A 25,222-nucleotide genomic window follows, 5' to 3' on the forward strand; every position below is an offset into this window, starting at 1 on the left:
AAAGGCTCAAAATCATGAAAAGTTCAATTTTTACTTTTTTGCGTTTTCTGAATCTGCAGACTATTACCTTTTAATAGATATATAATTTATTCAATTCCGAAGACTACAACTATTTTTAAATTTTTTTTGAAATGTGTTCTACATGGGCGTTACCCACTGTGGCGCTGTTAAACTGCTGTCAAATGGTGTTATTATTAACGTCCGTGTTCATCAGGTACATTTTAGTGATGTGAGATAAAATTTGTGTTGTGGCTAACCTGTGATGGTTCAATATACATCGCTGGTGTGATTGCCGATTGTTTCAGGTTTATTTACTCTGTCGTTATCTCGAAAATATTCGTAATTAATTCTGTTTCTTGAGTCTCTGTTTTGTTGAAGTATAATAATGAGTAAAAGTAAAGTTATTAGAAATCCTCTGAAGGCTTTTAAGAAAAGGAGAAATGTTGGAAAGCCAAAGGTATGTGTTATTACTGTAAATAATAACATTCTAACATGGTACGAGCGATGCTTGCTTTAGACAAGGAACGCCTTCGGGCTGCAGACAGGGCTGTAAAGAGTCTAGAAATACAAGCAAGAGTAAACTGGAGGAGGAACAAGAGGAAGCAGGAGGAGGAGTTTGCAGAGGATGAAGATAATCCATCCTATGGACCTGGAATGCACTAAAAAGTTAATCCAATCTTTGTCGCTCGATTCACAAAACTTTTATTTTCTCATACTAATTACATGTTTTCTAAGGATCTTCCAAACATATTTGTTTCAAACTTTCAGTAAATGTTACACAGTACCTTCTGCACAATTTAACACAGCCTTTTTCCAAAAAACTGTATATTTTTGAATATATAAATAAAAAATTGCAAAAAAATGTTGTGAATTTTCATTACAATTGAAAAAAAATCATCTTTAATAACTGAACTAAAATTTTGTAAAATCCCCGTGTTAAGTTGTAGCCCATATTCCAATAAATAATCTGTAAAATGTTCAACTTCCTACCTCAAATACTTTGTGAGGAAAGATGTAATATATAAGCGTTATTTTAACATTGCAAGTATAGCGCGTTCCGGAGCCCCTTAATGACTACTTCAGCCAAGGCAAAGTACCAAAAAACCGCTCTCATTAACAAATATTAAAAAAAATGGTATAATTGTTCACAATTTTACAAAAGCTCAAAATTTAGTGCGAACTTCAATGTGAGATACATTCCACAACGAAAATCTGTCTTTAAATCTGGCAGAAAACGCGAAGCACATCAGTCGCAATGTTGATTTCGCAGCGCTGAAACATGCAGCAATTTGCGGAAGGGTTGCATTTCTGTCACTTTGAGCAATTCTCTTCAGTCGCCGTGGGTCCCGTTCTTGCAGGATCTTTTTCCGGCCGCAGCGATGTCGCCGATTTGATGTTTAACCGGTTTCCTGATATTCGAGGTACACTCGTGAAATGGTCGTACGGGAAAATCCCTACTTCATCGCTATCTCGGAGATGGTTTGTCCCATCGCTGGTGTGTGACTATAACACCACATTCAAACTCACTTGAATCTTGATAACCTGCCATTGTAGCCACAGTAATCGATCTAACAACTGCATCAGACACTCGTTGTTTTATATAGGCGTTGCCGACCGCAGCGCCGTATTCTGCCTGTTTACATATCTCTGTATTTGAATACGCATGCGAATACCAGTCTCTTTGGCGCTTCAGTGTATGTCGCAGTCTGTGAAATTTGGAAAATAAACACTATCTGTTGAGTCTGGCTCCAATGGTAATTTTCATGTGTATGTGTATCAGCACTGCGAACTACCTAAATTTCATCTATATCTTCATGCAAGTATATTGGCTACCTGAACAAGTTATGTGATTAGCACAGACGTGCGTGTTACGGAAGAATCACAAAATGAATCGTAAACCAACTTTAAATAAACCTCAGGGATCGTATGGATGCTTCAACATATAATGGAAATACAAACAATTAAAGAGTACACCAAGGAAAGAAAGTCTGTAGAAAATTATGGATAGAACATGTAATGCAGCTCACAATTGGAGAGGAAGTCGGTAAGTTCCTTCCAACTGGATGGAGTAGCTAGTGGGTGGGACAGGGGTCTTAGAGGGAAACACAGCTGCTGAAAGCTGCAGCACCAGGTGGAGAGATAAATACCAATAATGATCTAATGACCTTCCAGTTCTTACACGTTGTTTGCAGCTTAGGAACTGTAGACAAAAATGTCATGTCTTCTGCCGCAGAACTATGATGAGGATGATGATGTGTTGGTTCTGGCGACAGATCTTTAGTGAACTTACTATAATCATTTTTTGAGACAAATACTGCTAAAAGTGATCAAACAGTAATTTAACAGGAATTAGAATTTAAGAACACCTTGAATACCATAAACTCACAAAACCCCCTTCCCACCCAACACACACACGCCCATCCTCGTGCGCATGCGCACATACAGAGAAAAAGAGATGCTTTCTGTAAAAAGCAGTTCATTCATGTAATATAAAATAGCGCAACAGTAAAATATGGCTGGCTAACCACTGAAATAAAAACTACATCAGCTGCTAAGGTATGTATGCTCTTTATTGTACGGACAAACTTTATGCTTAAAGAACAGATTATTCAACAGCTGACAGTATCGTACTGATCGATGACATGGAGCTAACAATTTGTTACAGCCTCTTCATGTCTTATACAATGCTTTACTCATCTTACAAGACTCTGCTTGATGAATCATACTTCAAGATAATCTTAAGCATAGAAACCAGATCATGAAGTAGAACGTTCCCAATCAGCTCTCACATACCATTTGGGTTCAGTATGGAGGCTAGTAATGATAACAACACACCAACCTTACCATTAAGTACTTGTTAATAAATGAATTCAGAATGTCTACATGAATATTTAAAATATTTATGCTTGTGCCTCCAAGGAGCAATTGTTAATCAGGATGATGCGACTGAATCAAGATGATATACTTTTTACAAGTGTAAAAACCTGTCAAGCTGTTGATGTCGTTTTACGTCAGTGGCGACTATTACTTTATCTCTGTCAGTTTTGCATAGAATTTATGGGCAGGTGTGGCAAGATCCTTAAAATGTATGTTCATAAAGGGAAAGCCAACCAGATGTATTTGAAAGCGTTTGAATCACCCAAGAATAAGAGAATATATGTTTTCACTCTTATCATCCCAGTGATGGGTCAGTATCAAATGATTCTTGCTTCCTTACGATGTAACCTCTTCACTGAAAAAGATACGAGGTGTGGCTAGAAAAAAACCGGACTAGTACTGGTGAAACAATAAGACGAATGCAATAAGGCTGAAAGTCACGTGGCCTGTCACGTGACTCTCGCTCCGCCTACTGATCGAGTTTCATCTGCCTCCTGCACTCAGTCTGCCCGTGGCGTCTGTTTTAAGTAGTTGACGTTTTGTCTGTGCGTCGGAAAATGTTGAGTGTACAGAAAGAACAGTGATGACACCCGCACTGGCAGACCATTGTCAGCAAAAACTGATGCAAACATTGAAAAAATCGGTAAACTTGTTCGACAAGATCGCCGTTTAACAATCAGAGCAGTGTCTCAGTTAACAGGAGTTAACAAGGAAAGTGTTAGGCAGATTCTTCATGAAAGTTTCAACATGAACAAAGTGTGCGAGTGTCATCACTGGTGTCTTCGCGGCCGTCTTTAAATCGTTTAAACCACTCAAACACTTGTGTTCGCGATAAACAATCTTCGCCGTACACTTGTTGTAACATTACAAACGTTTCACTTGCAGATTTTCCTAGTTTGAAACAAAATTTGATGTTAACACGCTGTTCTTTCTGTACACTCAACATTTTCCGACGCACAGACAAAACGTCAACTACTTAGAACAGACGCCACGGGCAGACTGAGTGCAGGAGGCAGTTGAAACTCGAGCAGTAGGCGGAGCGAGAGTCACGTGACAGGCCACGCGACTTTCAGCCTTATTGCATTCGTTTTATTGTTTCACCAGTACTAGTCCGGTTTTTTTCTAGCCACACCTCGTATGTGATAATTGCTACCTGCTTTTTTAAACTTTTTTCCTTCATAACTATAGTGACAGTAATAATGAGAAAAGTTTATGACTGGAATAATGACATAAAGATTTTCAGTTCTCCTTCAAGCACGTGTACTTGTTCGCTGTTGTAGTAGCTCCTTGAAATAAGCTATAATCACGGAGATATCTCATAAGCAAGTGCAAGCATCGTGTCTACATAAGGCTATGGAGTGAAAACGTTTTCCGTGTAAGCTGACTCACCCAGACGCGATTGATCCACCAGCTGGCGGCTTCGGAGTTGGTGAAGTCGATGACTCCGCCGTAGCCACGCCACCACTGTGTGCGGGTGCTGCCCTCTGTGTTGGTCGCGAAGTAGCCTTTGGACAGCGCCTCCGAGTGGTAGGGCTCACAGTCCTCGCTCACAAACGGGTGTATCCACAGCGTCGACCGGAAGCCCAGCTGGCGGAGGTCGTCCGTCAGCGCCCTCACGTCGGGGAACTTGTTGGAGTCGAATGTGAGACTGCCGTAGCAGGTCTCCCAGTTGTCGTCCACCTGAATGTGGCTGTTGTTGAAGCCGTTGGCGAGAATCTCGGCGGCCAGTTGTCTCACCTTCTCGTCGTCGACGTCTTTCTTGTATCGGACCCAAGTCGACCATATGGGGTGCGTCGCCATGCGCTCGTCCGGGATCGCCGTCGGCTTGGCCAGATACTTCCCGACGGCGTACTCGTGGGCCTCCCTGGCGTCGTCGAAAGAGCACACGTCCCACTCCATAACGTTGTCAGCTCGTTCCGGTGGGTACGGGTCCTTGTTCTCAGCGATAAAACATAGGGAATTCACTGAATCGTTAGTGTTCTGGCTTATGAAGAGTGGAACGTTTGACGGGATATGGACCAATCTCCCATCGGAGAAAAGCCAGTAGCGCACTGCGATGCCGATGTGATCTGTCTTCACAGTAACATACGGCATACGGTCGTACTCCTTGGACTCCATCGGCCACTTTGGGTATACCGTCTCGTGCCCGCCATATACATGGCTGTCCAGGTGATAGAGACAGCTAGAGATAACGGACGTGGAAGAATCAGTTGACGCCTGTATATTGAGACAGTGGCCATCACTGTCTCCATTCTCGACAGTTATTTTACAACTGCTGGCTCTGGAGTGTACTTTCTTGGATCGACTCTCCTCACATGGGATTGAAGAGCCATCCTTGTCACTGACCATAAAGTAACCAATCTCAGACTCTTCGTCACCTGCAACATAAAATGATAAAAGAATGTCTTCACCTGCAGTTGAGAGACATATGTTATCCTCTAGCGAGTTTAATTATCCCTTATATTATAGAGGGTGAATCTGAAATCCACCGATAACTTTGGTAAGTTGTTTTGGTATATTTTCTGAGTATTTTGAAGTGAGGGGCTGTTGTCTCCAGTGGCTTATTACATTTCCCAGTACCTTTCTTTTCGTGAAAATATCTTCATAATGATGAAATAGAATGAAAGATACTGGCCAATTACAGGCCAAACCCGAAGGATCCGGTATCTCGTGGGTGGTTGTGTGCAGCTGCAACAGTGCTGTGAGGTGGCTCCCGCCACTGCGGGAACAACTCAGCGAGGCGCCGTTGTACCGTTCTTTCTTCCATTGCATTCAGTGAACCCTTACAGGAGGTTCCTAATGGCCAACTCCTCGTCAGTGAAGCAGCCCACGCTCCTCTGTATCGCTGTTAACGTGCAACTGACTACTCGAAAAATAAATCTGAGGTAGGACCGAGCAGTAGTGACTGCTAGTGCAAGGGCGAAGAGTAAAGTGGACAGTACCTTTGTCAACAGCAAGAACCGTGAATGAGTGGAAAAAGTTAGTTTTCAAACAAAGCACGTAGCATATACCGTCGACTTCCGCAATGTTATGCGGATTTATTTCGTGCAGTACAACTACGGATATAAATGGGGGTAAGAAAGCAAAGGAAATTAAATTACTCTGTAGCTAGCCACTGGAGACTCGAATCAAGATAAAAAATATCCTTTAACAAACTTCGAAATGTTGTGTGTAGAATTTAGGTTCAACCTGTACATAACGTATCCGTTCAAATTACGTGAGTTCGCAGAGTACATTGTATTTCGTATGCGATACTCAATGGAGAATGACCACCTAATTGTCATTCTGAGAGAGACGAGCATGGATCTGGAACAGTCAGTAACAGTCGGTTTCCGAGTAGTTGAGCATGGCATCGTGAAGTAAATGCTTGTGTAGTTGTTTTAGGTTTATTCCCTTCTGTAACTGCACGGAAGCTTTGTTAGTATAAGTGGCGATCAAAAAGTCCGAAAGCCATACAGTCCAGAATCGGTATGCCTGTCAGGCAAAATCGCCGTGAGCATTGAGGCGAGGCGATCATTCCACCGACGCATCAAGTTGAAGATACCGTTGATAAAACCCTGTCTCCAGCAGTGTCAAGAAATCCGTAACTGCGTATTGCACATCCTCGTCCGACAGGAATCGTCGACCCTTCACAGCCCTTTTTAGGGACCAAAGGCGTCATAATCATATGGGGGGGGGGGGAGATCAGATGTCTCCCACTCGAGATGTTGTCTGTAATGGATGAAACTACCCTCCCAGACCGACGTCCGCCTTGTGTCGAATCGCGACCAGCACGAAACTTGGCACGCCATTCCACAACAGTGGTTTTCGACGAACGTGCTCTCCAATACACATTCCTCATTTTACGATGGATGTCTATCGGAGTTTGTCTTTCGACAGCTAAGAAAATAACAGCACATTGCTTCCGTTTGGATGCATTTGGTAAAACGTCGCCATAGTTTATGTTTACGCATTTACCACATGCGTATCGGAAATACATCAATGTCACAATGGCTTATGTATCTACACCCGACTCGCTCTAAGTTGCGTATACGCTGCGGCAACACCCTCAAAGGTAAAAATTTTCATCTTCCATTATACTATCCCAATTATCGAAATGAAGTGGAAGTTGGTGTAGTTCCTCAATGTTGTGTTTCCTTAGGTGTATCGTATTTGATATAGTCTGTCTATTCGCCTGGTTTCATACCTACGAGTAACTGCTAATCTATAGCATTTTACTATTTTAATTTGTAATCCCAACAATATATTGTTTTGTCATAGACGATGAAACATCACTATAGGAAACTGTGCAAAACGAAGGTGCTGAAATAGCAGGTAGAACAAGAGGAGGTGCGTATCAAACCAACCCTTTGCCCACTAGCCAAAATATGTAGATATGCTTTCCACACGCCAGAAGTGGCTACTGGCAAAAATAGCAGATCAAGGAACGTGTGACTGTTTTTTTTTTTTAAGTCTGACCAATAAGAGATGTCCTATGGACTTACATCAGAAAGATACTTCTTAAAGGAATTTCATGATTCATAAAAAAATCGCTATTATGTATTTTTAAAATTTGTAGCGCAAACCCTAAATATAAGGTGTTTTTTGGCCTTACTCCAAAAGACACTTTTTAAACAGATTTAATTATTTACAAAATATTACTATTACATGAGATGATTATTCCATTATCGTTTCAATCCATATGTTTATTTCATGAAATATTGGTAACTTAATTTTATAAGATTATCACTTTTGTAAAATACAACTGAGGCGCCATTGTGAGTAGTTTTGTCATGAGGTTTTCTGCAGTTCCGTTTGTGGTGTGTAAAATTGAATGAAGCCAGTTATCTTGCTATGTTCATAACTGAATGGTGTGGTATGAGATTGCTAATCATCCAAAACTATATGTTGTATGTTGTATTTGCTTAATATGTGTACATGTAACTATGCTTGTACTACCATGAGTGGTGATCAAGTAGTAAAGTTATGTATTGAATAAGGCAGTGGGTAACATGATCAAGTTTGTAAAAAGGCAGGCAGAGCAGAGTGCTGGGTCTTTCGTCTTCATCTCTTGGTCGGTTAGGCTCGTTTTGGTAAGGCTCTGTGCGGTCAGAGAGCCGCTTGGGCTTAAGTTTTATTCGAGACTTAGATATATTGCCATGTGAACCAATTTATAAATTAAAAATATTTGGAGCTGTGAGTGCTTGTTTCAGACACAGTGATTATCCTGTTCTATAAAGAATTACATGCACCAATTGAACGTTAAAATTTCATTCCAGTTTAAGTAACTTGGTATACGGTTTCATGCCTTTAGTTCATATTCGTTTCGGCCTACAAACACTCTGCTTGTACTGCAAAATTATTCATTTTGGTTTCCAATATTTACATTGTGCTGAGCAACAACTTCTGTGAGGCTATTGTTCGGAATAATTTTGAGTGTGACCTGAATAAACGAATGACCAAGATTAATCCTTTGCTTGTAGGCCATACCATTGTCTTACAGGATCATATTCTTTTTTTCCTTCTAATAATCACAATTCATTTATCGCTTTTTAAAATTATTTCACTTTGTTTTCATTGCTAAATTAAGGTGCCTCATGATGATCCTTGCTGCTATGAGGCCTTAAAGCAACAGTGCATGACCGAAGCCTTTTTGATCAGATGAGCCTTATTCAAATCTAACGCCGTGTACTTGCCCTCTGGTGGCTAAGCAGTAACGAATTGATGCTGACTAGCGATTAATTTCTCGTTATTATTAACGAGCCCTAGTGAAGTTGCAACTAGATGACAACAGGGCAGTCTGTTCCCTCAGACTTACCAGGTGCCCAACATGGCGCCAAAAAACACTTCAATGTGGCCCAAAACCATAAATTACTCTCCGGAGAAGAAGCGATAATAGGATTAATTAATGTGAATGGCGTTATACTTCTGATAATACAACGACCGCACGACGTAGAGAAGTCTTCGAAGTTGTAGAATGAAGGGCAAGTAGCCTACCAGTAATTTTAAAACAGTACGTCTGCCACAGATAAATCTCTTAGAAAATTTTCACGTAAGACCCGTAGCAACGCCATGATTCAGGACAAGGCAATTCAAACAAATCGAATCGATGCTTCTGCGTCATGCCAGAATCAACAAACATCAGTCCCGAAGCGTCAAACCGGCAACAACTAGAACCTATTCGTAGTGGTACTGTACACTCCATCCAGGTAGACAACACCAGTAAAATTTCTGCAACATCTAAGTCATTTGGGATGTTTGTCTCGTAACAGAATATTACAATGCGCTCTGTACCCCTTTGGGAAACACAACAATTAATTGTAATGAAGGAACACTAAAGTTCTAGTAAAAACGCTTCCACCTATCTCAGCAACAAATACGTAGCTTCGTACATGAACAAAAAACTTTCAAGATAAGCTACGACTAAAACAGACTCTACGTTAGCAAACACCAAAACATTCTAGAAAGAGAATATGTGCACCCCCAATCAGCTTGAAGCCTATAAAAGCTCGATAGTAGCAGCTATAAAACACACGACCGAAGAAATTTATGAAACCAGGACTACAAAGGACACGACAGTGCATCATTAGCACCATCAAACAAAAAGAAAGATATAGAGACAGTTCAAACGCGCAGTAGATTGCCAAATAGAAACAAAATAGGACAACTTAAATGAAAGAGCTAAAAACTACCTTCCAGCACGTCGAGCCCATAAATGAGAAAGAGGTTGCACAATTGTGGGCCACAAGTAGTCTATCAACTTTTCAAATACACTCTAATGAAGAAAAATACGATGTAATACATGTACTGACAAACAATTGTTTACAGTGATTCCAGGTCTTCGGGCTGGAATCTCGTTGACTGTAGTAAAGTGGTCTTCAGCGATGAGTCCCACTTTGAACTGGGCTCCGATGACGAGGGAAGAGGTGTCTGGAGACGGATAGCCGTGGGATACCAACCTGACTGTAGCCCGACATACGGCCCGAAAACCAGGAGTGGTGGTCTGGGATGCCTTTCCATTTCGTAGCGCGACGCCTCTGGTTGTCATCCGCGCCGCCTTTACAGAGGTACGTCGACGATACTCTACGCTCATTTCTATTGCCTTCAGTGGCAAGCCATCCTGGGCATACATTTAAGTAAGACAACGCCCTTCTGCGCATGGCGAGACTTTCTACTGATTGTTTTCATTCTTCCAAAACCTACCTTTGTCAGCGAAGTCGCCGGATATCTCGCCAATTGAGAAAGTTTGGAGCATCATGGGCAGGTCTCTCGAACCATCTAGGGATTTTGACTAACTCGTCGTACAGAATTTGGCAAGTTATCCCTTATCCCTTAGGAGGACATCCAATAACTTCGTCAATCAACGCCAAGCCGAATAACTGCTTCCATAAGGACCAGAGATGGACCAACGCGTTATTGACTTGCTCTATTTGTCAAGCTCTTTCTGTCGAATAAACCGTACAATGTTTCTGAAATTGCACTCATTTGTTTCTCTGTACATGTACATCGCATCTACCGATTTTCGTCTCATCCGGACAATTCCTCCGTGATGCGTCCTTTGGCCTCACGGGATTGGTGGTGCTTGGGTAGCTCAGTTGGTAGAGCTTTTGCTCGCGAAAGGCAAAGGACCCGAGGTCGAGTCTCGGTCCGGCACACAGTTTTAATCTGCCAGGAAGTTTCATATCAGCACACACTCCGATGCAGAGTGAAAATCGCATTCTAGTATTTTGCTACAATATAGCGGGTCAGCAACTGGAAGCAGTTAATTCCATAAATTATCTGGGAGTTCACATTAGGAGTGATTTATAACGGAATGATGATATAAAGTTGATCGTCGGTAAAGCAGATCCCAGACTGAGATTCATTGGAAGAATCCTAAGGAAATACAATCCGAAAACAAAGGAAGTAGGTTATACTACACTTGTTCGCCCACTGCTTGAATATTGCTCACCAGTGTGGGATCCGTACCAGACAGGGTTGATAGAAGAGATAGAAAAGATCCAACGGAGAGCAGCGCGCTTCGTTACAGGATCATTTAGTAATCGCGAAAGCGTTACGGAGATCATAGAGAAACTCCAACGGAAAAACTTTGCAGGAGAGACGCTCAGTAGCTCGGTACGGGCTTTTGTTGAAGTTTCGAGAACATACCTTCACAGAGGAGTCAAGCGGTATATTGTTCCCTCCTACGTATATGTCGCGAAGAGAACATGAGGATAAAATTAGAGAGATTAGAGCCCACACAGAGGCATACCGACAATCTTTCTTTCCACGAACAATACGACTGGAATAGAAGGAAGAACTGATAGAGATACTCAAAGTATCCTCCGCCACACCGCGTCAGGTGGCTTGCGGAGTATGGATGTAGATGTAGATGTAGACTAGCCGAGTGGTCTAGGTGCTACGGTCATGGACTGTGCGGCTGGTCCCGGCGGAGGTTCGAGTCCTTCCTCGGGCATGGGTGTGTGTGTTTGTCCTTAGGATAATTTATGTTAAGCAGTGTGTAAGCTTAGGGACTGATGACCTCAGCAGTTAAGTCCCATAAGATTTCACACACATTCGATTTGATCTTTTTTGGTCTTGGAGTGTATCTGAGAACTTATCAGGCCGAAAGAAATAGGGACCCACGACTACTCCACGAAAAAGTTGATGTAACAAAAAGCCAAGAAATTCAGTAGTATTCAACATAAAAAATTGAAAATTAAAAAACACCCCGCACAAAAAAACTCCAGAAAAGTAGAAAAGTAATATGTATTGCCCAATTAAGCTCAATGTTAAGTAGTAAAATTGAAACCCAAGCGTCGTCGTGCCGGGAGACCGCTAAGTAAATAAAATAAATAAGATGTTAACAGCAGCTGTCATTTATAAACTGTATACTTTCATTATTGCTGGGTATAAGCCTCTTCTGTCTGCTATCATCTCTTCCAGTCCTGCGCGTCCTGTATACATACCTTAAAATAGCTAGTGAAGTTATAGTTACTTTTTATATCAAAAATGAAAACCAATCCGTCTTGAATTAGCCTAACACTGTTAAAGAATAGAGTTACCTGTTTATTTGATGCCAGATTTTACATAATTACGTACGAACTTAGATTCATACGTCAATCTATTTTACGAGGCTCGTGTGCTGCAGGGGTTTGATGACGGTGTACTAACTCACGGTTCACTAAACCTCCAGCGCGAGTCGCAGCGGTGCGTGGTATGAGGAGCGCTGGGCGAGAGGTGACCAAACGGTCGCACGGGCAGCCATCGGTGGCGGTTGTGTCTGTATTCCAAATTTTTCTGAGTGAATTAATCACGGCTTAGACTCAACGATTTGATATTGTTATTTTGATATTTACCTACGTTGCCTAGGTAGCTTATTTATATTTAAATCTCATATTTCATCTTTTTCACATTACTCTTTTTTTATTTTATTTACGTAGCGGATCAAAATTTTACTGATTGTATTAAAGGAGGCAATAAATATTATTTTTTTACTTTTTGGAGGTTTTTTGTATCACAATTTTTTAAAATTTTTATTGACGTTTTACTTAGTGCTTTTTAAACTTCATATTTTACTAGTAGACACGGTACGACTGACACTAACCGCACATTCACACAAACAATATCCAGGACGAAACAAGAATTTGTGACCCGAGATCTTGCCTTCCCCCCGGCCGTTGTAGCCGAGCGGTTTTAGGCGCTTCAGTCTGGAACCGCGCGACCGCTACGGTCGCAGGTTCGAATCTTGCCTCGGGCATGGATGTGTGTGCTGTCCTTAGGTTAGTTAGGTTTAAGTAGTTCTAAGTTCTAGGGGACTGATGACCTCAGATGTTAAGTCCCATAGTGCTCAGAGTCATTTGAACCATTTGAACCATCTTGCCTTCCCGAAATCTGCGTATTATGACAATAGATGTTGTTGTGCTCTTCAGTCCTGAGACTGGTTTGATGCAGCTCTACACGCTACTCTATCCTGTGCAAGCTTCTTCATCTCCCAGTACCTACTGCAACCTACATCCTTCTGAATCTGCTTGGCGTATTCATCTCTTGGTCTCCCTCTACGATTTTTACCCTCTACGTTGCCCTCCAGTACTAAATTGGTGATCCCTTGATGCCTCAGAACATGTCCTACCAACCGATCTCTTCTTCTGTCAAGTTGTGCCACAAACACCTCTTCTCCCCAATTCTATTCAATACCTCCTCATTAGTTATGTGATCTACCCATATAATCTTCAGCATTCTTCTGTAGCACCACATTTCGAAAGCTTCTATTCTCTTCTTGTCCAAACTATTTATCGTCCATGTTTCACTTCCATACATGACTACACTCCATTCAGGTACTTTCAGAAACGACTTCCTGACAGTTAAATCTACACTCGATGTTAACAAATTTCTCTTCTTCAGAAACGCTTTCCTTGACATTGCCAGTCCACATTTTATATCCTCTCTACTTCGACCATCATCAGTTATTTTGCTCACCAAATAGCAAAACTCCATTACTACTTTAAGTGTCTCACTTCTTAATCCAATTCCCTCAGCATCAACCTACTTAATTCGACTACATTCCATTATCCTCGTTTTGCTTAAATCTGATAACGACGTCCTCTTGAGTAGTCCCCGCCAGGAGACCCGAATGGGGGACTATTTTACCTCCGGAATTTTTTACCGAAGAGGACGACATCATCATATAACCATACAGTAAAGCTGCATGCCCTCGGGAAAAATTACGGCTCTAGTTTCCCCTTGGTTTTAGCCGTTCGCAGTACCAGCACAGCAAGGCCGTTTTGGTTAGTGTTACAAGTCCAGATCAGTCAATCATCCAGACTGTTGCCCCTGCAACTACTGAATAGGCTGCTGCCCCTCACACGTTTGTCTGGGTTCTCAACAAATACACCTCCGTTGTAGTTGCACCTACGGTACAGCTATCTGTATCATTGAGGCACGCAAGCCTCCCCACCAACGGCAAGGTCCATGGTTCATGGGGGGGGGGGGGAGACAGTAGATGTATTTTCATAAATATGACTACAGTTTCAGATTTTTGGCACTGCAATATTGCTCGTGCAGCTTTGGGATAATATTAATAATTAAAATCTATCACTATTACTAATTAAAATGCGTTACACACTATCATCATAGTTTACCATTGTCACTTATGCAATTGACGTGTTTCTTTTTTTAATTCACACAGATATTCATTGGCTGTGTTTTAGTATATATTTAGGTAATTTAGATAACATAAGCAATAATCAGAGAGGAGCTAATTCTAAATCAAGACGGAAGTAAGTCGGCTGCCATTGAGCACTCTTGCTATAGGCTGCCTTAACTATTACGGCAAAATAGTTTGATTTAGTACTGAATTGTAGACCTCGAAAAGCAGTACAAAAAGTCTGCGGGAGCATAAGTTTATCTTTTACAGTCCAGTCACAATCAATCTTTTTCTGAAACTTCCTGGAAGATTAAAATTGTGTGCCGGACCGAGACTCGAACTCGCGACCTTTGCCTTTCACGGGCAAGTGCTCTACCAACTTTTTTTTTTAATCTCATTTTGTTCGCTTTTGTTCGTTGCATGTGCTCGGGTCGGACGTCGTGAGACATCCATTTAAGTTCGTTGTTGATCTGTTAACTCAGTTTTTTTTTATTACAGAGGGCACATTACGCTCTGACCGAACACGCTGAGCTACCGTGCCAGCAAGCCTCTGACTGAACACGCTGAGCTATCATGCCGGCAAGCCTCTGACTGAACACGCTGAGCTACCATGCCGGCAAGCCTCTGACCGAACACTCTGAGCTACTGTGCCAGCAAGCCTCTGACCGAACACGCAGAGCTACCGTGCTGGCAAGCCTCTGACCAAACACGCTGAGCGACCGTGCCGGCAAGCCTCTGACCGAACACGCTGAGCTACCGTGCCGGCAAGCCTCTGACCAAACACGCTGAGCTACCGTGCCGGCAAGCCTCTGACCGAACACTCTGAGCTACCGTGCTGGCAAGCCTCTGACCGAACACGCTGAGCTACCATGCTGGCAAGCCTCTGACTGAACACGCTGAGCTACTGTGCCGGCAAGTCTCTGACCGAACACTCTGAGCTACCGTGCCGGCAAGCCTCTGACCGAACACGCTGAGCTACCATGCTGGCAAGCCTCTGACCAAACACTCTGAGCTACCGTGCCGGCAAGCCTCTGACTGAACACACTGAGCTACCATGCCGGCAAGCCTCTGACCGAACACGCTGAGCTACCGTGCCGGCAAGCCTCTGACCAAACACGCTGAGCCACCGTGCCGGCAAGCCTCTGATCGAACACTCTGAGCTACCGTGCCGGCAAGCCTCTGACCAAACACGCTGAGCTACCGTGCCGGCAAGCCTCTGACCAAACACGCTGAGCTACCGTGCCGGCAAGCCTCTGACCGAACTCTCTGAGCTACCATGCCGGCAAGCCTCTGACCGAACACGCTGAGCTACCGTGCCGGCAAGCCTCTAACCAAACACTCTGAGCTACCGTGCCGGCAAGCCTCTGACCAAACACGCTGAGCTACCATGCCAGCAAGCCTCTGACCGAACATGCTGAGCTACCGTGCCGGCAAGCCTCTGACCGAACACGCTGAGCTACCGTGCCGGCAAGCCTCTGACCGAACACTCTGAGCTACCGTGCCAGCAAGCCTCTGACCAAACACGCTGAGCTACCGTGCCGGCAAGCCTCTGACCAAACACGCTGAGCTACCGTGCCGGCAAGCCTCTGACCGAACACTCTGAGCTACCGTGCTGGCAAGCCTCTGACCGAACACGCTGAGCTACCGTGCTGGCAAACCTCTGACTGAACACGCTGAGCTACCGTGCCGGCAAGCCTCTGACCGAACACTCTGAGCTACCGTGCTGGCAAGCCTCTGACCGAACACGCTGAGCTACCGTGCTGGCAAGCCTCTGACCAAACACTCTGAGCTACCGTGCCGGCAAGCCTCTGACCGAACACACTGAGCTACCGTGCCGGCAAGCCTCTGACCGAACACGCTGAGCTACCGTGCCGGCAAGCCTCTGACCAAACACGCTGAGCCACCGTGCCGGCAAGCCTCTGATCGAACACTCTGAGCTACCGTGCCGGCAAGCCTCTGACCAAACACGCTGAGCTACCGTGCCGGCAAGCCTCTGACCAAACACGCTGAGCTACCGTGCCGGCAAGCCTCTGACCGAACTCTCTGAGCTACCATGCCGGCAAGCCTCTGACCGAACACGCTGAGCTACCGTGCCGGCAAGCCTCTAACCAAACACTCTGAGCTACCGTGCCGGCAAGCCTCTGACCAAACACGCTGAGCTACTGTGCCAGCAAGCCTCTGACCGAACATGCTGAGCTACCGTGCCAGCAAGCCTCTGACCGAACACGCTGAGCTACCGTGCTGGCTGACCAACTCAGCTACCCAAGCACGAATCAAGCCCCTTCCTCACAGCTTTACTTCTGCCAGTATCTCGTCTCCTACCTTCCAAACTTACAGAAGCTCTCCTGCGAACCTTGCATAGGTCCCGAGTTCGAGTCTCGGTCCGGCAAACAGTTTTAATCTGCCAGGAAGTTTCATATCGGCGCACACTCCTCTGCAGAGTGAAAATTTCTCTTTTTCTGCTTTATAGATGCTGAGACGCGCGTCTTCAAAAGATAAAAATCATCATTGTTGGTATAAGATAAATACATGTTCCCACGGCTTTCATTTATATCCTTTTGAGCGCTACAATCTGATACCACACAACCTGATGTAGCTCTTATGTATCACGTAGCAGATATCAAGAGAATGGGCTGGCGGAAAACGTTTTTACATAATGTAGATGATGAAACTGATAAGGATGAACAGATCTTCATGTATCACAGCGAAGAATCACTCAGATTAAACCAGTTTTTTTTTTTAAAGAAAAAGAAACCTGCATTAAAGACGGAGTTCAGGTTCGGATTAGGGAGCGATGGAGAAGGAAATAGTCCGTGCTTGTTCGAAGGAACCACCCCAGCATTTGCCTTATGAAATTTAGGGAACTCACGGAATACCTAAATGTGGATGACCGGTAGAGGATTTCAACAGTCATCCTGAATACGAATCCAGAGTGTTCATCACTGCAACGCCGCTTGGTGGCACAAATTTTTCGCCAAGTACTGCGGACACACGCTGAAAATACCGTAAGATTATAGACTGATTACAAATACAACCATTCAAGTATACTTGCAGAATCAGTCAGCGATGATTTAAACGCATCAGGAACTTTAAATGGATGGTTATCTGCTCTGGTAGAGAACGTAACGGGACTCGAAACTATACTCGATCAGCAGATGAAGCAACACCCGCCTCCGATGTAACGAGTGAAGTAGAATGCAAACTACGAAAGATTCCAGAAATTGGTGCGATTCGCACTCCGAGGGCCCTAATTAACTGAACGGCTCGATTCAGGCGAATCCTGATTTAGTTTCACCCCTCGTGACCATGCTACTGTACCCCGGAAAGCCACGAAATAATCAGCCATATAGAGCGGTCTTTCTATTGCCAGGAAACATTCGAATTTATCGTTACCAAACCACCTAAACCACCTGATAACAAGAAACCAAGCGGGAATCAGGGTCAAACGCACCACAGTGACCTCAGCCAGGACTCAATCTCACCGATTATGACTCAGCCCTATACTTGGACGATGAACGCGCTTTCGACAGGTGAGATACTCATATCCTTATCACAGAATACTACGACTCGATATCAAATCACTGATGATCCATATAATGACATAGGTAAACGACGACAGGCCTAAACGTATAGATGTTACAGACCTCTATTGACAGTCACGACCTGTTTCGCGTCAACTGAAGATGCATCCTCAGGTGACAGAGGCTCCATTTAAGAACTCATAACGGAAAGGTAACGGCTTTGGAGTCACTCCCCGTGATTCACGTCAGTTAATATACCGCGGTAAAGGGTGTGCGCCATTCTTAACATGAAGCGGACAGCATAGAACCGTTCCACGAGCGTAAAGGTGGTTGAACGGCAGCCGACAAGGCAGACTTCTGCGATGCGGAAGCTCGAAAAAAGTTCTTCTTCTCGTGATAGGAAAAGAGCAGTAAACCTTTGATTCATTGAGGGATTGAACTCCCATGTACAAAACTGCTTCAAATATTTGTTTACTCTAAAATTAGTTAATATGTTAAACATTTGAAGTTAACCGTATAAGCAAGAAAAAGTTTAGAAAACGTTTGAAATTATGTTTAAAGTTTTAACTGCCTTCCAATATCCAACACAGTTGCGATAAAAGTAATTTCTTTGTGATGATTAGTGTCGGACGATCTCGTCCATTTTCAAAGTATGGCTTTAGATGTAAGTGTAATCATACAGTTACCAATAATGAGCATGTGAGTAACCAAATATTCAAGCTCCCTCACTAAGTAATCATTATACACTGAAGTGCCAAAGAAACTGGTATAGGCATGCCTATTCAAATACGGAGATATGTAAACAGGCAAAATACGACGCTGCCGTCTGCAAAGTCTTTGTAAGACAACAAGTGCCTGACGCAGTTGTTAGATCGGTTACTGCTGCTACAATGGCAGGTTGTCAAGATATAAGTGAGTTTGAGTTTGAACTTGGTGTTATAGTCGGCGCATGAGCGATGGGAAACAGGACCTCCGAGGTAGTGATGAAGTGGGGATTTTCCCGTACGACCATTACATGAGTGTACCTTGCTTTTGACAATGTTGACTGGAATACTCTCTTTCAAATTCTAAAGGTGGCAGGGCTAAAATACAGGGAGCGAAAAGCTATTTACAATTTGTACAGAAACCAGATGGCAGTTATAAGAGTCGAGGGGCATGAAAGGGAAGCAGTGGTTGGTAAGGGAGTGAGACAGGGTTGTAGCCTCTCCCCGATGTTATTCAACCTGTATATTGAACAAGCAGTGAAGGAAACAAAAGAAAAATTAGGTGTAGGTATTAAAATCCATGGAGAAGAAATAAAACCTTTGATGTTCGCCGATGGCATTGTAATTCTATCAGAGACAGCAAAGAACTTGGAAGAGCAGTTGAACGGAATGGACAGTGTCTTGGAAGGAGGATATAAGATGAACATCAACAAAAGCAAAACGAGGATAATGGAATGTAGTCGAATTAAGTCGGGTAATGCTGAGGGAATTCGATTAGGAAATGAGACACTTAAAGTAGTAATGCAGTTTTGCTATTTGGAGAGGAAAATAACTGATGATGGTCGAAGTAGAGAGGATATAAAATGTAGACGGCCAATGGCAAGGAAAGCGTTTCTGAAGAAGAGAAATTTGTTAATATCGAGTATAGATTTAAGGGGCTCCGGAACGCCCTATACTTGCAATGTTAAAATAACGCTTATAAATTACATCTTTCTTCACAAAGTATTTGAGGTAGGAAGTTGAACTTTTTACAGATTATTTATTGGAATATGGGCTACAACTTAACACAGGGAATTTACAAAATTTTAGTTCAGTTATTAAAGATGATTTTTTTAATTGTAATGAAAAATCACAACATTTTTTTGCAATTTTTTATTTATATATTCAAAAATATACAGTTTTTTGGAAAAAGGCTGTGTTAAATTATGCAGAAGGTACTGTGTAACATTTACTGAAAGTTTGAAACAAATATGTTTGGAAGATCCTTAGAAAACATGTAATTAGTATGAGAAAATAAAAGTTTTGGGAATCGAGCGACAAAGATTGGATTAACTTTTTAGTGCATTCCAGGTCCATAGGATGGATTATCTTCATCCTCTGCAAACTCCTCCTCCAGCTTCCTCTTGTTCCTCCTCCTGTTTACTCTTGCTTGTATTTCTAGACTCTTTACAGTCCTGTCTGCAGCCCGAAGGCGTTCCTTGTCTAAAGCAAGCATCGCTCGTACCATGTTAGAACCTATCTTCATTCCCATATTTCTAAATACCTTGCACCTTACAATGTTGCCATCATTGAAAGTCGCAACAGCATCATACACACCAAAGTGAAGTGTTTCTATTCCAACAACTACAGTCTTGGGGATTCTCGACCATATAACACTATTTACACTTTCATTGGGGTTTTGAGTTTTTCCGTGAATACACTTTTTCAACAGTCTCTGAAAATAGGTTAGCCACAACACATACTTTATCTCACATCACTAAAATGTACCTGATGAACACGGACGTTAATAATAACACCATTTCACAGCAGTTTAACAGCGCCACAGTGGGTCACGCCCATGTAGAACACATTTCAAAAAAAATTTAAAAATAGTTGTAGTCTTCGGAATTGGATAAATTATATATCTATTAAAAGGTAATAGTCTGCAGATTCAGAAAACGCAAAAAAGTAAAAATTGAACTTTTCATGAATTTGAGCCTTTCCGGAGCCCCTTAAGTGTCAGGAAGACGTTTCTGAAAGCATTTGTATGGAGTGTAGCCATGTATGGAAGTGAAACATGGACGATAAATAGTTTGGACAAGAAGAGAATAGAAGCTTTCGAAATGTGGTGCTACAGAAGAATGCTGAAGATTATATGGGTAGATCACATAACTTATGATGAAGTATTGAATAGAATTGGGGGAAAGAGTAGTTTGTGGCACAACTTGACAAAAAGAAGGGACCGGTTAGTAGGACATGTTCTGAGGCATCAAGGGATCACAAATTTAGCATTGGAGGGCAGCGTGGAGGGTAAAAATCGTAGAGGGAGACCAAGAGATGAATACACTAAGCAGATTCAGAAGGATGTAGATTGCAGTAAGTACTGGGAGATGAAGAAGCTTGCACAGGATAGGGTAGCATGGAGAGCTGCATCAAACCAGTCTCAGGACTGAAGACCACAACAACAACAACAAACCTTGAATATCAGGAATCGGGTAAAACATCAAATCTCCGACATCGCTGCGGCCGATAAAGATACTGCAAGCACGGGTCCAACGACGACTGAAGAGAATCGTTCATTGCAACAGAAGTGCAACCCTTCCGCAAATTACTGCATATTTCAGTGCTGGGCCATCAACAAATGTCAACGCCGACGGCCTACTCGTATACCCATGACGACTGCCCGACACGAATTTGACGCCTCGCCTGGGCCAGTCAGCACCGACGTTGGACTGTTAATGACTAGAAACATGTTGCCTGATCGGACGAGTCTCGTTTCAAATTGTATCGAGCGAATGGACGTTTAAGAGGGTGGGCACAATGAATCCACGGACCCCGCATCTTAGCAGGAGACTGTTCAACCTGGTGGAGGCTCTGTAATGGTGTGGGGAGTGTGTATTTGGTGTGATATGGGACCCCTGATACGTCTAGACACGAGTCTGGCGGGTGACACGTACTAAGCACCCTGCCTGGCCACCTGCATCCATTCATGTCCATTGAGTATTCCGACGGATTTGGGAAATTCCAGCAGGACAATGCGACATCCCACACGCCCAGAATTGCTACAGCGTGGCTCTGGAAACACTCTTCTGAGTTTAAACACTTCCGCTGGCCGCCAAACTTCCCAGCCATGAACGTTATGGAACATATCTGGGATGCCTTGTAACATGCTGTTCGGGAGAGATCTCCACCGAATTTATGGACAGCCCTGCAGGATTCATGGCGTCAATTGCCTTGAGCACTACTTCAGACATTAGCCGAGTCTATAACACGTCGCGTTGTGGCACCTCTACTTCTACTTGCTCGCGGGGGCCCTACACGACATTAGGTTCAAATGGCTCTAAGCACTATGGGAATTAACATCTGAGGTCATCCGTCCGCTAGAACTTAGAACTACTTAAACCTAACTAACCTAAGGACATCACCCACATCCACGCCCGAGGCAGGATTCGAACCTGCGACAGTAGCAGCTTCGCGGTTCCGGACTGAAGCGCCTAGAATCGCTCGGTCACATCGGCCGGCGATATTAGGCAGGTGTACCAGTTTCTTTGGCTCTTCACTTCGTAAATAAAAAATGGTAAACTTGATACGAGTGGACAGCGCGATTTCTCGTGTGCCTCTTCTAATAAAAATTTAATGGAACTGCATACAATCACACATGCCTGATTATAAGAACTTTCCCTGCACCTATGATGTGTGAAGACTACGGTACCAGGCTGTGCAGGCCCGCAAGCGGCAGGCCCCTTGGGAACAGAGCCATCATGGATTCTTCCAGCGCTTTCGATCAAAATTTTATTAAAACTGTAAGAGGCTTGCAGGAAGCAGTAGCTGTTCCAGACTCTCAATAAAGAGAATGAAACAAGCCCACAAGTTCTTCCTAATGCTTCACAACTTCATAAAGGTGAAGAAAAATGTATTTTTAATATGATATTGCCAAAAAGATTGTCAGATGTCTGACGCATAATTTCCGTGTAGCACGTGTTATTCATTTTATATTACCACGACTGTAGTAAGTGACGTCCAGTGCACTACACATTTTACCTCCTTCTTTTGTTTTGTAGATTTATTTCTGTCAGTGCATGGTCGATCTTGTTTTGTTTCGTTTGACCCTCTGCATATGTGAGTACTTCTTCTTCGGTACTCTAGTGATAAAAAATACTGACTTAAAACGACTATATTTGACGAACTGTCGCACGTGCTATGTGTTGTTGATACATTCGTTTGAAGACTCAATAGCTGAAGCTTACAACATGTGAAATGTGAGCGTTTGTGAGTAGGCATGAGCTGTGGAACTGCCCCTGCCCTACCACACAGCGCTCGTTCACAGTGGAGCCCTGCCCCCTCCGCAACAGTGCTGTGCTCTCCACTACTACACGGTTTGTGCATGTTATTTTGTCCATACTCTGCATAAAAAGCCGAAAGCCTATTTATAATAAACAAATAGAGCTATAACAAAGCACCATTTGTTTTTTTCTCCCATTAAATACTAAACAGTTCCACAAAAATGTGACGGTACAGTTGATTAACATGTACATGCCACCACCAGTCTAGAGAGTATCGGGAATGTTGTATTAATAAACCAAGAATCTCGTTTACCCTTAAATTTACAGCTAGTTCTATAGTAGTTACTATAGACGGTAACGCAGTGAATGTCAGTTTCTACCGCGCCACTGCTGAGCAGCATATGAGGTGAGTGGGGGCGGAATTTCGTAGCGGCAGCAGAATCGCCTCCTGAATGTCGGTTGAGAGGCGTTCTCTGTATCTCCTTGATTTTTCAGACTCTGCTCCACCTTTGGTTGACTACCATGACCACTCTAATTTGTTGGTTGTTTGTTCACCGACCCTACAGCGCGCCTAACTATACATCAAAGTGAAAGATATACCCCACTTTCACCTTTTAAACCTACTGGTTCATTTCTATAGGTTTCAGACGCACACATCGTTTATCATATATTGACGATGTATATTGTTAAGCCTAAGATTGTTGGAAGCCAGTAAGGGCACTCCAAGATAGGAAATCAGAGACAGTGCAGAGAGCATGCACAAGTGGCAGCGTTTAGGTTACCTGAGGTAAGCAACAATGGTAGAAGCATGCGATCTGCAGACGTCCTGGGCAGCTGTCCCAAAGGAAAAGTTTCAGTTTAGAGGATTAACTGGTAACTCCATCGATAGCCTAGACACAGTAGAAGAAGGTCTCAGGAAGGTAGCAAGCTTTGCACACGCCCCTGAGAGCCGCAACTTCAGTGAGTTTGCACAAGTGCTACAGTAGCAGTCCGCACTCGTGTGATCTCCCAGGCCGAGGCCAAGTGACGTAAAACACTGCTAGCCGTAAGAGGAAGAGCAGAGTCGTCCAGCTTTCAGCTGAGCGCTGTTGCTACAGAGCTTGGAGTTTGCTAATGTAAAGTCTAGAACCACCCTACCTCTTATGTAGAAGAAGGAGGGGGACCAGAGGCGCTCTGGAGGCGCAGAAACGCTCATACGATTGGCTGAAGTTTGTAAAGTGTTGATTGGTTGGTGGGTCAACTATAGGAAGACAGAAACAGTGAGTGTCCATTAAAACCAATGTTTCTGTATTCAGACAGAGTTCAGTCAGATCGTTCGAGTTTCAACTGTATGCCTCTACAAGTCTGTTTTCTCACTTTCAGTGCTGCTCTAAAAATTCGTACTTTAGGTTGCTCATAGTGATTGCTACTTCTGTTAGCTCTCACCTCACGGACTCATGCACTGGCTTCTACTGCCCATGTACTTGCATCCTTTCCTTTTTCTAACGTTTAGAACTAGCTTTCAGTGTACTAGCTAGTCGGAATGCATAAAATAATGTTAGTCAGGCCCCAGTGCACCTATTTCGAGCATGCTATAGAGTCCCAGAATTCACGTCTCCACTAGGTGTGACAGTATTTGCCGCTGATCCGCGCAACCAACCCGCCTTCATTGGAAGTTTGCCTTTCTGCCTGTGTTCGTAACCGCTCGGAAAGTGCTTACTAATGTGTAATCCCCTGTCTTGTCACTATCTCGTCTTAGAGCACGACGCCTTGTCCTCCCTGCTCAGGAACCATTATAGCGTCTGTTAAAACATGATTGATGACAACTATCTACAGCATGAAGTTATTTTTCTGTTTTGTACTAGGTAGTAGTTGTAGAGCTTCCAACTTGTTTCCTAGACGCTAGAGAAGATTTTTTGAAAGATCAGATTAACAGGGCTACATACGAATAAAATGAATGTACCTTGTCGATAGTGTCAAGCGTTTATTAAAAAAGAAAAAGAAAAAATTGGACAGTGAGTAAGCAAAATGAGAGTGGTGGGTATCCAGTATCTTACGCTGAAAAGTACTCAAGTACTACATAATTCTGTTCGCCGCAGAACAAGAGACCTGGATGGAAGAAGAACAATTTTTAGGATCACAGAGATCGATCTTCTCGTGGTGGGGACGGCAGCTGGGCGCCTCACCTGTGGCGGACAGCACCAGCAACCGGCCGCTGTCCTCGTCGTAGCGGGTCGTGAGTTCGGCCGCCGCGCGACACGCCAGCGCCCACGCCACCAGCAGCGTCGTCGCCCTCCAAGCTGCAACAAGACACTGTGGTGCAGGGGCGGAAGTGTTGAATCACTCCCAGACATCATAGCTCTTTTGTTAATTCAGATGTACTCTTGGCAAGTCTAGATTATACGGCGTGAAATGCCAAACACATTCAAGAATTCTTCAGAAACTGTAATGTTGCCTGATATCAACTCAGAAGTGTTACCCAGGGGAAAAACTGAACCCACACGGTGCACAGCACATTTGATACCTGAACAGCCATATTTAAAGCTTTAACCATACAAAGACTCACTTTACCATATTCCTGACTAATAACATTGATATAATTTCAAACGATACAGTCGTTTCCGCTCCATAAGCACCAGGTTTCGCTACTCGCTCGCAACGGGAAATACAAACAGAGGCGGCTCCACCGTCAATTTTATTGCACGACGCGGCCGGCCGCGGGTGCAACAGAACCCATGTGGACGGGTGGAAAGAAATGTGTCAGGCTTCATAATA

General features: G+C 43.5%; 1 protein-coding gene across 1 annotated transcript in view; it reads right to left on the reverse strand.

The window, feature by feature from the left end:
• Positions 1-24,983, reverse strand: part of LOC126095388 (myogenesis-regulating glycosidase-like) — a 58,147-nt gene extending 33,164 nt beyond the window's left edge. Inside the window, exons 1-3 of the mRNA XM_049910191.1 lie at positions 24,927-24,983; positions 24,634-24,760; positions 4,267-5,255 (exon numbers count right to left, since the gene is read on the reverse strand). Coding sequence (XP_049766148.1) covers positions 4,267-5,255; positions 24,634-24,760; positions 24,927-24,983 — 1,173 coding nt within the window. The remainder of the gene's footprint in view (positions 1-4,266; positions 5,256-24,633; positions 24,761-24,926) is intronic.
• Positions 24,984-25,222: the final 239 nt, after the last annotated feature.

Source organism: Schistocerca cancellata, chromosome 8 (genome assembly GCF_023864275.1).
Source record: "Schistocerca cancellata isolate TAMUIC-IGC-003103 chromosome 8, iqSchCanc2.1, whole genome shotgun sequence".
In the NCBI taxonomy this organism is placed as follows: Eukaryota; Metazoa; Arthropoda; class Insecta; order Orthoptera; family Acrididae; genus Schistocerca; species Schistocerca cancellata.